Raw genomic sequence first — 18,060 nt, forward strand, 5'->3', positions numbered from 1 at the left:
ATCTCCCACAGAACGGACTCATTCACCCAACTCACCTCTTTCTTGCTGAGATCAGCAAACGCCATCCTGTTTCCTAGTCGACCTGCAGGTTCCCTGAGCTCAGCCCCGCAGTCCTGAAGCAAGCAGGGATGCTGAGACACAGCAATGACTGGACGCAAAGGGTACGTCAGTGCTGGGTGCAGCCTGCTGCGGCATCTTGGTCATCTCAAAACAATAATACAGTTGTTAAAACCAGGAACTGAAAAAATGCAAGAAATAAACCATTTCCGTAATATATACTTTTATGTTGAAAATTTGCTTCCCCTTTTCATAACTTTGATTAGAAAAGCCCAGAATAAGCTGACGGCTAATAGGACATTGACTTTTCTACATGTACCTAGAGCTGTAAATGTGAGGAAAATGTTTTCCGCAACGTCCTCTCTCTGGTGGAATTAGGGCAGCTGAAGTCAAGGCAGGCTCGGTTGGCCAAAACCCACAAGAAATCATCATTAGCTGACAGGACTGTACTTGAGTTGCAGCTGGATTCCACAGCTGCCTTTCCCTAYCAAGACGTAAGAGGAAATGCCCTACTTCAGCAGCAGGGTGCAATTCCCCTCTGGCACCGCTCCTTCCGCTGGGCACAAGAACGAATCCAGCTCCGATCTACTAGTAACCAAAACACGTTAYCTTCTGCTTTCTTTCCTCCTTTCCTTTCTCCCAAGCAGCGGGACTTCGGTCCAGCTAGGGATAGACAAAGCTCTGCACAGTAACCGAACAATCCCAAGCTGTTTCACTCAGCCCCTTGTTTGAGAGCCGGGGATGAGGGGGAAGGTGAGAGCTCCTGTGGCTCTTGGTTGCCATCCTGTCAGAACAAGTCCAGGGGAGGTTTCCTGGGAGGGGTGCGTGATGCTGCCGCGCTCCTGCTGACTGTGCAGGTCACAGAGTGAACACGGGAGCCCAACCTCCAGAGATGCCACCCCGACAGCCCTGCGAAACTGCCTTTGAAAAATGCAAATAACGTCAACACCGCTTATTTTTAAGCAGGATTTAAAAAAAAAAAAAAAAACCCTCCTAGCTGCAAGGGGCAGCGGAACAAAAGAAACAAGATGACAAATTATAATCAGCTTGAATCATTTTGAATAAACACTGCGCAAATAAAATGTACCCTATTTGCTGGCAGGCTGAATAGCTTACGGGGTGCTCACTCCACCAAAATCAAACGCTTGAAATGGAGTAACAGCAGAATGAAACCCCCTGATAGCATAAGATTTGCTTTTCACAGGTACCATGTTGCCATCCTCGGGGACAGAAAAGGCATCATTAGGGCTTAAACAGAGTTTGATAAAAACATGCAGCACCCCAAGGATCAATTTTCACCACAGGCAGCTGCAGCACGAGGCATTAATTCTTCAGCCTTTCTGGTGACAAGAGAAACCCAGAGAGCTGTAGGCACAAATAACATTAGGCTTCTAGTGTGTATTTTCCTTTTCATGCCTACAATTAAATGCTTGCTTTACTTCCTGTTGTTTAATATTGCATTTATTCTTTATTGCTGCAAGAAAAACCTCCTGTACTTTTTTTAATTTGCACTGGGGACACATTTGAAGGCCCATATTGTAGACTCAGCAAGTGGCAGGGCAGCCGCCAAACCTTGCTTCCTTTGTTGATTTCTTGATGATTTAAGACCTATTTTCAGCAGCTGATCCTAGTTTTCCCCCTGCCTTATTGCTTGGTAACTACCACTTTAACAAAACGGTGTTTGTGCAGTGCCTTGGAACGGAGAAATGAGCTTTTAAACAYAGCCTGTGAATAGAATAGGAAAAGCAGGACTAAAATCACATAGGCCCTACGATTTTTTCAAGTCCATGTGTTTACAAATAYTACTCTGCAAGAACTTAAAGAGTTTTACTAGCTAGTAGACTGCTAGTGTTCAAATTTATCTAGGGCTAAACTATTTGTGCCTTTCTGATATCTGCCCATGTTGTTTACCTCTCTCTAGTGCAAAGTTTGAAATTATTCTCTGAATCTACAGAAGTTTGTAAACCTAATTACCAAGCAGTGTTCTGCTGATGCATATTGTTCACAGGGACAAMCTACGGTCTCAAGGCACAAACAGGAAACAATAAGACCCGATCAATGGCTTATAATTTAAGCGCAGGCTTCCGTCAGAAGGGGAGGATACACTTTTTTCCCTGTTGATGCTAGAATGTAAATGAAACCATGTTTTGGTGCAAGGAGATGTATATGGTGGCATCGGCAGGWTGACTGAGCTGAAGCAGGAACAGTTTTTACATTAGCACTAATTAGTTCTACAGCAAATCATTCTATATTTAAAGTAAGCTCATAAGACACCAGCGTGCACCTGAGTAGCTACTGTTTGCCTTGTTAAAACACGAAGCTAAAATTAGCAATAACTAGCACGGGTAAAGCCAAATGGACTCAGAACTTTATAGACACCTGAAAATAGAAACTGCAAAGGACACAAATTACGGGATTTTTCAGTAACAAGCAATATAAGAAGTACAAAGCAATGACACCTTTAGGTTTAATGAGCTCTACAATACACCTATTACAGTGACATTAGTAATTTAAGGGAAGAGTGTTGCTTGGTAGTCTGGTCACAGACTTTGCTGGCTTCATCAGTAAAGGAGAGCACCCTGCAATTAAGTCCTGGTCAGAAGCTGTGGCTAGAACTTGCAAGCTTATCGCAGCCTACCCTATCCACCTGGCTGGAGAGCAGGAGATTCGGCTTTTCTGCTGATTGAGGACTCCACATACTGCTGTTCTTTCATGCTCATACATTGTTCCTGCTCAGAATTGGTATTAAAAGCTTATTTCCAACCTGTAAGAGTGAACCTCATACACCTGCATAGGTTTCTATTGCCTGCTGCTTCTCCTGTTGTTAAGGCTACTGCTGCTGAAGAGGGAAAAGGGAGATATTTAAGCAGCAAGTCTGTTTGACCTCGTCAAATCCCCCAGCCTTACATTTGGGTGCACTGAAAGGAGGAGACAACTCCATGCTTTCCTGCTTGACAAGTCTCCTTGTACAAAACCACCTGAAGTAAGATCTGCGGCACTGCGCTTCATCGCTAGATCTGTTCTCCTGACTGATTCACAGAAGATGCTGATTGCTCTGCACACGAGAGCAAGGAAGTACACCAAAAGCCAAGCCTGGTGAGGCTCTGGAACTCGTGCTAATTCCAGCAATGACTTTCCTTCCTCAAAAACGGAGTCAAGTCCACTCCACCAATGAAGAGGATCYTTAAAGACACAGGTGATGCCGAAAATGTTGCTGGTGCAGCAAATGAAACATGCTGATCAACACAGCCACAATCAGCACAACAGACAAATCAATSAAGAACAACACAGAATATTCTTTTTTTTTTTTTAATTTATTTTTTTTCCAGATGTATATCCAGGCTTTTCAGCAAGTTCACAAAAAAAAAGTAGCTTTGAATATGACTGATTTGGTATTACTTTTAGCACAGTGGATTACATACACAGATGAATAAGTGCTCAACTGTATTTTTGCACTTTAAGGACCTTTGGAAAATTGTACATTAATGGGGTCTAGTAAATAGAGATTTACTGCATTTCTTCAGTTAAAACTCTGACACAGCAAATTTAAGCTTTCAGATAGCTTCACAATATTGCTATTTTACTCATGTTTTGTGGTTCTCAAGTGACAGAAACTAACTTAGGTTTGACTGTTCATTTAGATTACATATAGGATATAGGTAGGGAAGAGCTGGAAGTCCCATTCCCACCAAATAATCCAAAATTGGTATTACCATATAAAAGAGATACTAGAATTAACTTYAGCTTATTAGATTACAACTCTTGTGTTTAACTTAATTTGCTTCAATAAATATTTGAGTTGATATAAAATTGTTTGAACCACTTGTTTGAAGTTGTTTGAAATGTCAAAATTGTTCAAATTTTATCTTCTGTTTTAGCCTTTATATGTAATCTTCCTTTAAAAGAGAAGAATTCATTCATAACCATATCTTTCCTCCTGCTATCCCATTTTTCCTGCTTAAATATATAACTGTCATGAGGGATAGGTCAAAAAGCTCAGGAGGGCTTTGAAATAACAAATCTGTTCATTACGTTTTAAGAAAAAATGCCTTTTTTTCTAATCTAAAAATTGAGAGGCTTGCAGGCTTTATTTCAAACACAAGCAATACAGTTTCTCAACCTCTCTGCCTAAATTTTTGCTAAATAGTGACAGTGGTATGACAGAATTGAACACCTCGTCAGGTAAGATTGAAACTGAAACCAACAGTTTGTTTTTACTTTTACACTTAACACAACCAATGGTTGGTTTGGGCTTTTCCTATCCTCAAAGTCTTTTCTCACAAAGCTYCTGGAACACTTGGGAGTTTAATAAAGCAGCCCAGTCTTTTGCCCAGAGTTCCTAAGACTGAAGTGAAGAAGGCATTTTTGGTTAAAAATGTGAATGATGAAAAATGGACTTCCATTTTAAATGCTCTGCAGTTGCCAGCCTTTTACAACATCATGGCAATTGCTGAAAAGATTTTAAAAAAGTGATGACACTTGTATTACAGACAATCAAAAATACAAAGAATTAAGTAAAGAAGTTCATGAGAAAGTAACTACAACATTGAGTGAAATGCTGCTATCAAATGTAAGATCCCAGGGATCTACTCATGAAACCTATTGAGAKCTCTCTTTCATTTTGAGAATACTAGAGATTGTTTCTATAAGATTTTGAACATTATGAGAAGAAATGTTTTTCACTAGCCCTCTTCTTYGCTTCCCAGTCACAAGAGTAAGCTTTTGCTTGAACGTGTGACTTTTACCTGAAGAAATGCAGATTTGAGACCATCACATATATGGAACCATGTCTGGTTTTAGTCATCTAAGGTTGCTGAGTTACAGTTTTACTAGACATATAAAATTAAACCTCTCCACGCTTGCTAGAGGTGTCGGTTCGCATACAGAAGCCCAGCACGATGCCTCCTCATAGAGAAAAACACAGTCTCAGATCTCTGGAGATGTTTACTGTCCTCACATAATGTAGGCAGAGTCACAGGGGACAGGTCAGAGGGCAGAACAAGTCCCCTTTACAGCAGATTTGAAATAAGGCCTCTGATTTTGACTGCAGCTTAATTTCCAGTCAAGAACTTCACTATAAGACACAACCTAAAATTCTGTGTATAAGCTAGTTAAAAATAGCTGTGGTTTCTAGGGTCAAGTTATTTGCATATTTTTAAATTAATAAGCATCAATTCAAAGAATCTATATTTCTTGAGTGGACATTCCACAGAAAAGCACTAGTTGTAGGAAATATCTCACATGCCAGAAAGGCTAAGGGAATAATGCAAATCAATTAATTTTATTGATTTCATTTTATAAGTAGATAGTAGTAATAGAGTGAATACTTTCAAATTGGATGTTTTTTTCAATGCCGCTGTATCAACTTCATACAATTCATTTAGTTCCTTACATTTAGCAGAAGTATGGTACATTTTCCATATGCCATTTTTAAACAACATACACAGTTAATTTTATTCCTTACTGGAAAGTACCCTGGTCTATTTACAAATTAATTTGGGAAGTGACACCATGAGAGCTGGCCGTGTCTGGTGCGCCTGACACACAGCATGAAAGGAAGGATGAATAGGCAGGATTTTGCATTTGGCATTTCAGAATAAGGGGAGGTAATGTTTCCAGTTATATACACTTAAAATAATTTCTGAAAAGACATGTTGAACTTAACCATTAAGCTAAATACATCTATAGCCTTGTATTATATCAGTTGTTTTCTACAGCATCATTCAATCTTTTGCTAAAACTTTGCTTCTTGGTCATATTTATCTTGAAAAAAAATAGGGTCTAGGGAAGAGCTTTATTTTGTTATACTAATTTATATAGCTACTTCCTTGTGCAGTGGTACTAAAGCAATAAACTTTTTCGTAACAGAAAGGAAAGATCATTAGAAAAACACTGCAAGTGTATAAGTGGAAATAAAAACAATGCATAAAAACACAGCACTTAATACAAGATGAGCTTTCGACTGAAATATAACAAAAGAAAAAACAATCCCAAYTTTGCCATATTACTATCAGACCAACTTGAAAGGCACTGAGAATTGAACTGCACAACTCATATCCATACCTGTGAGAGCAACAGCCACAATGAGGTGCAATCGTTCACRGCAGAATATGGCACTATGTAGTCCATTAGGCATTTCTGGTACACACGGCAGTCTTAAATGTTATTRGGGTAAGCTGGAAACATTAACTAAATATACAAAGGCTCAAAACAGGCTAAATATTTTTGTGGAAAAAAAAAATCCAATTAACACCATCTGAAGACAAGTAGTTCTGAAACAAGGCATAACATAGTGGACATCCTTGGCACACGAAAATGGTATCACATCTAAACAGATACATTTAAAATGAATCCAGTGGATACACGAAGGAGTGGTAGTCRCAGAAGCAACAGGATAGGGGTGAATATCAAATACTTGGTTTTGAGCTTACTAGCTGAGGTCTGTCTTTCATAAATCAGACAAAAACTGAAGCAATCAAACCCATATCTGGGGCAAGAAAGCACCTATTGAGATGACCCAACTTACTTCCAGGAATTCTTGGGAGCTGATATATGCAGGCTGAAGAACCTGTCCGGTATCACCTCAATGCCCAGGGTTGTCTAAAGCTTTCCATTAGCAAATGCTGCCTCCTGGAACTGAGGGACAAATGTTTTGAAATACGCCCTAGTGAAAAAGAGAAAGTTCACAGTTAGGAAAGTGTAAACCTAGAGGCATCATGTGTACCAAAGAATAACAACATTATCATGTTTGGTCCATTGCTMTTTCTCAAAAATGGGTATAATATACATTAGGTCTGTAGCCTTCAGCCTTGCAGAGCTGGTAGTATAACCTGTATGGGTGTTCTCACCCATCTCACAAAGATCATGCCATGCTGCTTAATAAGGTCAACATCAGTAACATGATTCTGTGAGGTGAAGGCCTGAACTACCTTCCATAATTTATCCAATACAAAGTTGCGGAGATAAACAGTGTTATATACACATAGCATCAATGGACGAAAGACAGGCAAGTGAAGGCAGCAGAAAAATCATCAAGGAAGTTCAAAACACTTACAGAAGTTAAGCTCTTACTTATCTCCTTGGAAGGACCTTGATGTAATACAGAATCTCTGTTGATGGCAGCTGCTTACAGAAGATTTGGCTAATTCTCTGTTGTGCATAAATACCAACGCTTTGGATAAACTCTAATTCCTTTAACTAGACTCACACTCAGAACGATGTTCTGTAAATTGAGATKCTCATTGTACATTTTGGATCTTGGTCTATCTTCTTAGCAAAGCATGGAGTGACTCATAAAGTCAAAATTGAGTTGATACTAAGCATCCAAAATTGACTTAGAACTGCCTTCGAGTTTACTCCACTGCAGTATGCAGCTGTGCATAAAGCATATCTTATGGTTCCAGTGCTATCATTCATTCGCAACGTGTATTAGAAGTTGCTTCAGAATTCTGTCCCGTGTTATTTTTGCCTCTATCTTTTGCACACTCTATTTTCACCTTTCRGTTTCTCTACTTTTCTGTTTTCCCCTACTAAAATCACTGGTCTTTATATATAAATTCCTACACAAATTATGCTCACACWGTCCATACTGGCACATGTGCATGCACAAACTAGTGAAGAAGGTATGTTTATAATCTGATTCTCACAAGTGAATACAGCTTTTGTATTTATGTTTCTATAGCATACATTTGAAATTGTGGCTCACTATGTCCCACTCAGCTCTACATTCTGCTTCCTCACTGAATATCCCTTGCACAGAGTCATCCACAGAATCTACCGTGCTGTTATTTCTCCTTGCATTACAGCTCCAAAATTTAATTAAATTCCCTCTTCTTGCTTATTTCAAGTACCCTCTTTCTTCCCCTTTGATAGTTTCTCTATAGAATCTTTAACGTAGGTGCTCCTGTTAACTTGATAGACATGACTTAGAATTTCCCTCTTACATTTTCTTAAATTGTAAAAAGTCTTAATTATTAAATTGAATGTAAGCAGAAGTATTCTCCTGCATTTTGTTTCTTTTCTGAGACATCCTTTTCATAGCATTCCTGTGCTTTATATGAATATCACATTTCCCATATTACATTTCAATTACCTTTCTGTTAGGTAAATTCCAAAGCCAAACACTTCTGACTCTACATACACACTCCTGTATCTTCTTTACCCATATGACTATCCTTTCCTTTGAACTCGTCCCGTTGGTGCAGCTCGTATTCTGCAATACTAAATCAAACTCCTCCTTACAATCTGATTGAATGTTATTTTAAAGAGGATCTAATGTTATTTAAAGAGGATSTAATTTCACCTGTAGTTCATATAAACCTCTTGCAGATGTTTCATATGCTACAAAAGAATTTTAGTACTTCATAACTTGTAAGTGCCTTTTTTTTTCTGTGCTATAAAAGACATGCTAGAGCTTCTCCTTATCACTTGAGGTCTTATCCAGAATAAGGTAAGCATCATACTGAATATTTATCCAGAATATGATTCAAACCAGAATATACTTGGTAGAACTATATTAATTATTCCATATTTAATAGACTGAAAAGGCAAGATGAGAAAGTAGGAGAATGTAAGTTAAAGTGCTTTGATACTATTGAACATTGCATCCAGAGAGAAAATGGTCTGTGTTAGAAATTTTACCAAAGTAATATGATTTATTCTGAATCTTTATATTAAGGAGCAGCTCAGGAAGCAGTCATATTACTCGTTATTATAGCCTGTTAGGATTTTTTTAATCACATGCTTTTTCAAAGGAAAATGACTTTGTTGCGAAACTGAACATATTTTTTACGGAAATGTTACTGATTTTGTAACAGGAAAAGAAGATGTGCTCTGGTTTGGGCTGACCTGCATAGAGACATTTTGGTTTGTAGAACTAAGTCTAAGCATTCAATCAATTTGACATTAACCTGTTTTTCTGTAGCCCAGCATCACAAGGTTGCCAGACAAGGACCTGGCACATCAGGGCATTCAAAACTATAAGCATAAGAGCAGAAGTAGTCTAGTCCAAGAACCCATGGCAAGAATGATGTGATAAATCCATAAAAATTCAGTAATTTTGGCATGTGCTAAATCACACTGCAGAAACAGAAACTTAGCTGTTTGATCTGTATTTTTCCTAGGCTGCACCACGCTGAAGAGAGCAGCTTCTGATCAGTGTTTTTTTCCCCTCCCTTCTGGAGAAAAATAAAAAAATAAAAGAGTTCCTTCCTTCCTCTGCTTTTTTCTAGCCTGTTCTCGGTGGCTCTGTGTCACTGTGCCCTTGCACAAAGCTGTGAACAACTGCATAAAGTCCTCCTTCAAGCACAGAGAAGCTGGTTTGCAGAAAGTCCAGGGATACTCTTCATGTGAGTGCCGAGCACAATGGCGCTGCATCCCTCTCATTATGGTTTAGATCTTAGCTAAAAAAGTGTAAAGAGTTGCTTTCTTTTCAGCTTAGAGTGGGTGCCAATCTTCATACAGACACATATCTAAGTCTTTGTTAAGAATCTTTCTGTAAGAATATTTCGGCTTTTGTCTGTCTTTGTTCCCTCAAATGGTCATTTTCCAAGTTCAAGGTAGTAAGCTATAGGGTTTCTATGGAAATTTGTCTTCAGCACTCCAGAAAACAACACATTTCTCTGTAGTCAACCACTATATATACTTGGTATAGTACATTGAATTTTAGGTGCTACGCTCAAGGTCATATGTTGAGAGTAAAGCACTTATCTTCCCTTTACCTTATTATGTGGTGGAAAGAAAGTCTTGCTATTGCAAATGGTAAGTATCTAAAAGAAGGCAGAATTGGATCATTCTTTGTTTACATGTTTTTGGTATGTAACACCGACTGTGGTACAAGGTCTCAAGAACTCTGTATTGATATGTGTCTAAACCCAAGGTGCGGGCTTGCGGTGCTTAAAACATACTTGACTGACAATGAAATTTCACAAAAGCATATGAATTCCAAGGGTAATGTTTCTAATAGTATAGCTTAGTGATGGATTTTTAAAATGTAAGTGAGCTTAGTGATGGATTTTTAAAATGTAATTGATAGAAAATCTAGCAGTGATCATCTGATAAAACCTGCTGGCTTTTAGATCTCCATACTGAAAATTCTCACTCAAGATTTTAAGCTATTTAGCTATAAATCTGCCAGCAGATACCACCTTGCATATTTACTGCGAAAGCATTCTACCACTGTAATGTATTTATCTTCAATTGCTACTGCCTTTGCTTGATTAGTGTCACAGCTAAACTGGACCTAAACAAGTACCCTTGTTATCGCCTGTTGTGTAACAGTGTTGAAAGAGTTGCATAGGTGTTTCCATTTCCCTTAAAACCTCAATGTGGGAAATTCTGAGCTGAACATTTCAAACTCTGTGAGGAAAAAGTTGTATAAAATGCCGTACTAATCTAATTTCTTTTTTTAGCGTCTCGGACAAGGATATTCATCATAGGAAGATGATTCATCGGTCTAAGTCATTCACAAAACTTAAACTCCTCTTCTCAAGAGTGCTTTGATGCCAAGCTTTCCAGCACTCTCATCTCAAAATCATGCGTGCTAGTCCTATCTGCAGTAGTTCCAAGTGCCTTTTCCATCAAAAGATGATTTGAGAGCAAGGAAGGGAAAATCCTGATGACCAAACCCAAGTACAGATTTGGAAGCCATGCAACATGTCCACGATGAGCACAGTGTACTCCTCCTCTGCACATTCTTCATTGAGAAATGAAAGCCCTTGAGCAAAAAATCTTGATCTTTCCACAGGCACATGGGCTGTTGGTCCCTTCTCTTACCTTAGCAAACATTTGTACTGTGTTTCTTATCATCAGATGACAGTCTGAAGTTATTGCACTTGGATTGTTTCCTACTATCGATTTTGAGAGCAAATTCCATTCTCATATTATTATTCATCATTTCAAAATTTTAACTAAGACTCTTTTGAAAGTTTTAGTATGTAGTATGACTAGGGTTTAACATAAAATTCTAAAAGCATTAGGCTTCGTTTCCAGCTCATCCTTAATGTACTCAAAATTATATTAGTTAATACATATAATAATTGCATCTCTTTTGTTCTAGTCTTAGCAAGGTCTGTAGGAAAAAGTGGAGTTTTGCTTAACCTTTTGAAGCCAATATATCTGACTAGGACAGGTACTCCTACAGCATTGGGGGTCTCTGAAAAGTTCTGTGTAGCATTTCCCAGTTTTCCAGAGCAGAGGGTGTAGCTAAGACACACTCAGTCCTCAGTGATCCTCCACCGTCCAAACTGTCTGGCAGAATTAACAGTGAATATATGTTAGAATATTCTGCAACTGTTGTTGAATGCTCAGAGGAGGGGGTGAGGACTGAATCATCCATCACCCCTTCCGCTGTGCTGAGTACAGCTGAGAATCTCAGGCATTTACTCCAACTACTGCCCATTTCTTTTAGAGGATTTGCATCAGTTTGCACCTCTTCTTCTTTGCCATAAAGGAACTGCTGCAACACATCTAGGAGTTTCTTCAAATCCACTGAATCCTGACAGAAGAAAACATCTAGGCCAAAGATGACCGATTCTTCACAAATTATATAGAAGAGCAGAGTTTTACCCTCTTCCAATTAAATTAGGTGAAAAGAGGAACTATGAAGGGCGTAGGTCAGAGCAAAGGACAGCTTGAGGCTTCTTGATGTCTTTGACCTATTCCTCTCAGACTAGTATTATTATGCTGACACTTTGCAATAAAATCTTGTTATACAAATTATTTCAACAGCACAGCCATATTAGAATTATATAAAAGAGCTTCTCCAACCGTTATCARCATCACCTGATTATTCACATTTTGAACTACCAAGCATTTGCACGTAATATGCTTATTGTATTTGCATATTTTAATTTTATTTTCCTGTTGTAACACGTTTTGACACAATGRAAACTTGTCTGGAAAATACTCAACACCCACAACAATCCCTTTTTGGGTCCCAGGCAATAGGATTTGTCCTCTCCTGACTATGCTTGCGCAGTTAGCAGGCCCTTTTCTCAGAACCCTAATAATTACCCTTCTTTTTTATTTTAAATAAAACTTGCCTTCTTTTAAAATTCTACTTGTCAAGAGCTAAATCGTTAAAAAGTGCTAATGATGTTGAATGAAAGGAATTTAAAGTAATGAATTGCTGTATTACTTCCACGAGTAAGTTTGTATTTAGGTAACATTTCCTAAGAGTACTCATTAGATCTTTAACARGTGGTTATATTCTTCCTCCTGTATCTCTATGGCTTTCATTTAATAATGACTCAGATTWTCAGAATTCAAAGCTACTGAAAAAACATTCTTTCCATACACTTAATAATATTTTAGACAGTTTTTTGCATTGTAACTCAGATTTGGGACATTTAAGCATCTTTGTTATTTTTGCTATATATACCACATTAGAAATACATTATAACTGGGTGAACCATGTTCTGGTATCTATTTTCAAGCAGTTGCACAGCATTCCTCACCAGGCTAAAGATACACTAGCCTCATGATAGAACCAAATAATCAAGTCTCCTTGTTTTCTTGCAATGGTGGAGTAATAGGTGATTAATTTGATGCTAGTCACTTTATGACACAGCTAKTAGGAGAAAAATGACTGTTAAAACAAATTATCTTACTCGGCAGCGCTAAGTTACTGAAACCTTTTAAGTGACAAGTATTTCTTAGCAGAGTGACTTTTGGATGTGTAGTTTGAATCGCGCTGTAACAGGCAGACCCACAAGACGGATGCCTTCCAAATGGCAAAGGCTCAGAACTAATAAACATCAGACCTATTATGGCCAAGCTAGACATTCAAAAGGCAACAGCAATTCTAAACTATAACTTGAAAACCACAAAAAAATCCCATCATATTATCCAAGTACAGCAGCAGAACCTTAAAGGTACCTTCCAGGACCTCTTTATCACTTGAAATGTATATATGGATATTTGGAATGTGTCCACATTTCTGGATTAGGCTTCTCGGAAGTATGCTTTTGGGGATGTGGTTTATAATTTCCTTGCTAGGCAGCTTTATCTGTAGCAAATATTTTGCTTTTATGTGAAACACGATGTCTACAGTTCTCCATTTGAGACATCTCCAAAATTGGCAATGTAAAGCAAGCATTCAAAGTGTTTACACAACAGCAAAACAATAGTTCCCAAGTTACTACTACTGCAACTAGCTAAACTCTCGACTGTGCAAAAGTCTCAGTGCACAAGGGCATTATGCTGCCAGCAATTTTTTTCTAGATGCCAAAAAGATTCATCAAATAATCCCTCTTSTTATTCTAATATTTCTACCTCTCTACTTTTTCTCCCTCCCAACCTACTTCCTTTCACTGTGATTTCCCTACATGGAGTCTAATAAACTTYCTAGGTCCACTTCTACCTGTCAGCCTACACAGAAAGGCACTCTGAAAATCAGCTTGATGAGCAAGACAATAATCAAGCATCAACAGAGTTAAGGGTCTGCAGGAGGCAGCTGTCAAAATACAGACTTTTTAAAAACCACTATTGCCTTCAGCTCACTTCATAATATTGCATGACAGAAAATAGTCTACAGGATTACAAACAAAACAAACCGTGCTACTGAAACTGTAACAGGAAATAAAAGTAGTAGAACTGAAACTAAACATAACTGAAGTTTAAATTCACTCACTTCAACAAGCTGTTTTCTGTATTTTACTCAGAATGCCTTTACTCCCCAGAAATTCTTGTTGGAGTTATTGTAAGTTCTAGTTCAAGTCACACAGAAAGGTGCAATAAACAGTTATATTTAGACACACTTCTTCAATGGTTTGCTGATTACAGAAATAGCAGGCAGCTTTCCTCCACATGAAGCAGTCAGAAATAAGAATTAAATTTTAATTCAGTAATATATTCCATTGGGTCTCTGTTCTAAGAACTAAGATATTGATTCATTTTTATAAATAAAGTCAAGRATTCAACATAGCTCTGCTGTAAAAATTAAGATGACTTTGCTGCCTAACTTACCATAAAGCAAAATGAATTTCAACATCCTGTTCAAGTAACAAAACAACCCTAAGTATAATAACCTGAGTGAAGGCAAAATGTGAAGGAAGGGTTTCTAAGGAGCTGGGCTGGAGTCAATAGCTCCTGATGCACATTGGCAACAACTTTCATGTTAAAGAAACAGCATAAGTAGGATCACTGCGTTCTCAGTGATGATCATTCGTGTTTCAAGCACAAACAYGTCCCCCAGTGCAGAGGCCTGTACTGACAAATGCACAAGTGGCAGCTGCAGGACATAATCRAAGTCCACGGATTGCAGCCAGATTGAGAACAGTAACTACAAAAGAGACTTATTTGAATCGTCTGGAAATCARGACTTGGGGATTTATTCTTCTGCACGTTTTTGTTAAAGATGTTTGTGAATTTACAGAAGTATATTGCATAAAACACCCTGCAGACACAGAGACTCTGGGAGTCCCAAAGGACACCTAGCAGAACAAACCTCTATTCTGACAGTTTTATCCATGCCTTCAGCTTGCCAGTTGGAGAGATATTTCACTACCTTCTCTGCAACGTACATAAATGGACCTGCTCCACCAGATGAAGGCTAGTGGTCTTAGATCCCCGCGATGCTGCCGCCTCGGCTTCCGTTTCCCCCGGGGATTACTCAGTGCCGGTACCTGCTGTCTGCAGCGAGGGCAGCACTGGAAGCTCCCTGTCACAGCACCATCCTTCCCCTGCCTCGCCAGTGGATCATGAGAATGATATTCCAAGGTCATCACGGAAAAATGCACTCTTCGTATAGTGGTTTGTTTTGGTTTTTTTAAACACAACGCTAACTTGCAAGAAATTTCCAGTCCTATGAGCTGCACTGTGACAAGCCTGCTCTATTTTTCCTATCTGCTGAAGTGCCACAGCCATATTTTTCCACTTTGGTGAAGGTTAATTTCTTAAAGAGATACTGTTTATTCAAGGTTTGGTTTTTTTTTAGACCTAGGCTACACACAAGTGCACACTGAACTGCATTATTGCAGAACAGTTATTTAGTAAATTATTTAGTGGATTTGGAGAAAAGAGTTGATGCCAGAGAAGATACAACTTGGAATCTTTTCCAAGTAAAAACAGCAGAGTGATGCAGGACGCGATATAAGGAGGGGAGAAAGCAGGGACAATACAGGTAAGAAGAAGGACAGGAGACTGGTCAAGACCCCATTGAGAAGCAAGACTTGTAACGCAAGGAGACAAACAGAGAGATTCAAGTAGAGAAACCAGAGAACTAACAGCATCTGAACCATCTTTAAAATATTATTGAATCTCTTATTAGGGCTTCAGAAGCTGAAAAAAGCTTAATCGCCTTCAACCCCCGAAATGTAGGGCTACACCACAGATCCATCCACAATGAGTTTGAAAAGCAGCATCCTGAAAATTAATTTTGCTTGCAAGTGAAATTAGCAATTTCAACATGCCATATACTTTGCTTTGCCAGATATCTTATCAAAGGGGCCAAAGGCAACATAGCAAAATGGAAGAGTCCTCTTTGGATATTCATTAGGACAAACCAGTCAGAAGGAAAGGAATGAGATGCCATACATGTGTGATTATATAAAACACATGAAAGAAGTTCCTTCTCTTCTCCATTTGTAAGATATGTGTCTACAAGTAAGGGGAAATACTCAGAAGGTCAGAGATATATCCAAATGAGGAAAACCAGACAGGAACAGACTTTGAAAACTTACGTGTAAAAACAGAGTAACACAAATGAAAAAATAGTTTGAGGAACAATTCAAAAAACATATAAAAACTATTAATAAATACATTAATCTAGCACTCGTTAAAAAACAAAATGCCATGGCTACCAGCTAACTTGGCCCTCCCTCCCCAAACCTGTCAAAGAGTTCAAAAGTAAATTAAGAAATAAAAGGAATGCTCAGAAATAATAAAGGTATAAAGGAAAACTAAAATAATCTGTGTATGACTTTCACTATGGAGGTGCTTAACAAGGTTGACATAGCAGAACCCTTCCCTTTTTAAAAAAGGGACTTACTAAAATGCCTGATTAAACTAGGAATGTTGCCCAAAAAGTTAAAGTATAAACTAAAAAAAAAWAAATCTGCTAACAAATCTGCTGGGCCAGATGACATAAATGGCCAAAAGTTTTAAAGAAACTGAGTTATTAAAAAGMTAAACTCTCAATGAAAACTCATGAAAATGAAAATTCAAACTCCACAAAGCCCTTATTATGTATGACTGGTTAAATAGTAGATCAAGGTATCAAAAAACAAAACAAAACAGAATGAATATGAATGATGAATGATAAATATGGCAAGAATTGCACAGAAAAGTTCTTTTGACCTGTTGTTCTTCCTGATCTGCAAAATAAGAGGGCAAAGTTTGTTAATAATAGCAATATGGTCAAGGAAGGAAAAATGAGAGCCAGTTATGAGGAACTGCAGGTGGTCCTTACAATACTGAGAGATTGCCTGATGAAATAGCAGGTGAAAATTCATCACTCAAAAACTTCAAAGGGAGGTATGTAATACAAACATTAATTTTACATGCACAAAAACCATGAACTCCAAATCATTGATAGTAAGGAAAACTTGTTGTTAACATGTAATGCTCAGTAATATGTAAAATGTAATGCTCAGTAAATATGTAAAATGTAATGCTCAGTGTAATGCTCAGTAGGAGACTGAAAAGCAACCCAAACATTATTAGAAGCAGAAAAAAGCGTTAAGCAGGAAATACCATTACACATCATATAAATACATGATCATATCACGAAAAATAGCCAAAGAYAGATAATGATATAATGAAGTGGGACAAGGATGCTCAAAAGTATGGAAAGCCTTATATAGAAGGACGAAGAAAACAGACTATGAAAAATGTTGACAGAGGAGATGTGGAAAGGTCCATAATGGAACAGATGAGAAGAATTATTGGCTGTCTCTTCTGATATAAGAGCTAAGGACAACACCTGGAGCTATCAGGAGTTGGAAACGGTAGAAGATGACAAAGCTGTTTTTTCATACCATACATAGTTCATTTGGGCAACTGCTTGCCACAAAACTTTGTAAGGTTAAAAAAGTACTTGAGTTCAAACATAACTAGGCAGAGGGCTATTTTACATAATCATACCAATTCTCGATGTATAAATTCCGGAATCTGGTAGGATATGCCAGGAAAATATCATTATATGCTCGTCCATGTTCTTCCATGGGCATCAGCTACTGAGTGACTGATAGAGACGATACTGGGCTAAATGTTCAGCTTGTATGACTGCTCTTTRTATGTTACAGAACAATTGCAAATATTACCCTAAAGACAAGACAATTGTGGCCTGGCTGCTAGTTTTATCTGCGCTTATTTTGTAGTTGATCAAGTTACAGATCTGCCCAGATCAGATCTGGGCTATAACTTAGCCCCTTCCAAAGGCCTAGCTTTGTCTCAGCCCTTCTCTCAAAAGCAAGGGAGGATATTACGTGTATCAGGTCTTAACTATAACAGTGTGCTCTTATACAGACTTAGCAACTTTGATAAGTGTGTAATGGAGTTCTCCAAAGAAGTCAGAGCAGTCAGTTGATCATCATGTTTCTAGAACAACACCTAATCCTTGTTATCTAAGAACCACCTACACTAAATTCTAGCCTTTAATACTAGAAAGCAGCTGCTTACTGGCAAAGTGCTGTTATATTGCACTTCTAGCAAATAAACTCCTCCAGCCTATTCTGTGTGCATTTCTCTTGTCAATGTATGACAGAATCCTTTCTTTTTCTTCCAGAAAGGATATTTACTATATACATAAATATACATAAGAACAGATCACCCCCCTATATGTCTATATAAACACACAGAAAAAAAAATATTAGCCCAACAGATATTTTATTTCTATATCCTTCCATGGTACCTATATTCCTCTACTCCAAGTACTTGTTTTTCTTTTCCCACAGTCAAAGGTTTAATGAGAAGTGACCAGAAACAAGTTCCCCAGCCCTTCCTTCTTGGCTAAAATCCATATAATGCATGACAGCACTGAAGATCCCTGGCAGGCACCTGTCA

At 38.1% G+C, this 18,060-nt stretch overlaps 1 protein-coding gene across 1 annotated transcript in view; it reads right to left on the reverse strand.

Annotated features, from left to right (window-relative positions):
• Positions 1-3,768: 3,768 nt before the first annotated feature.
• Positions 3,769-18,060, reverse strand: part of BABAM2 (BRISC and BRCA1 A complex member 2) — a 155,343-nt gene continuing 141,051 nt past the window's right edge. Inside the window, exon 12 of the mRNA XM_026046226.1 lies at positions 3,769-6,721. Within this exon, the coding sequence (XP_025902011.1) occupies positions 6,658-6,721 (64 nt within the window). The 3' untranslated portion in view covers positions 3,769-6,657. The remainder of the gene's footprint in view (positions 6,722-18,060) is intronic.

The sequence above is a fragment of the Nothoprocta perdicaria genome, unplaced genomic scaffold (genome assembly GCF_003342845.1).
Source record: "Nothoprocta perdicaria isolate Ctin4 unplaced genomic scaffold, notPer1 scaffold_43, whole genome shotgun sequence".
NCBI lineage: Eukaryota > Metazoa > Chordata > Aves > Tinamiformes > Tinamidae > Nothoprocta > Nothoprocta perdicaria.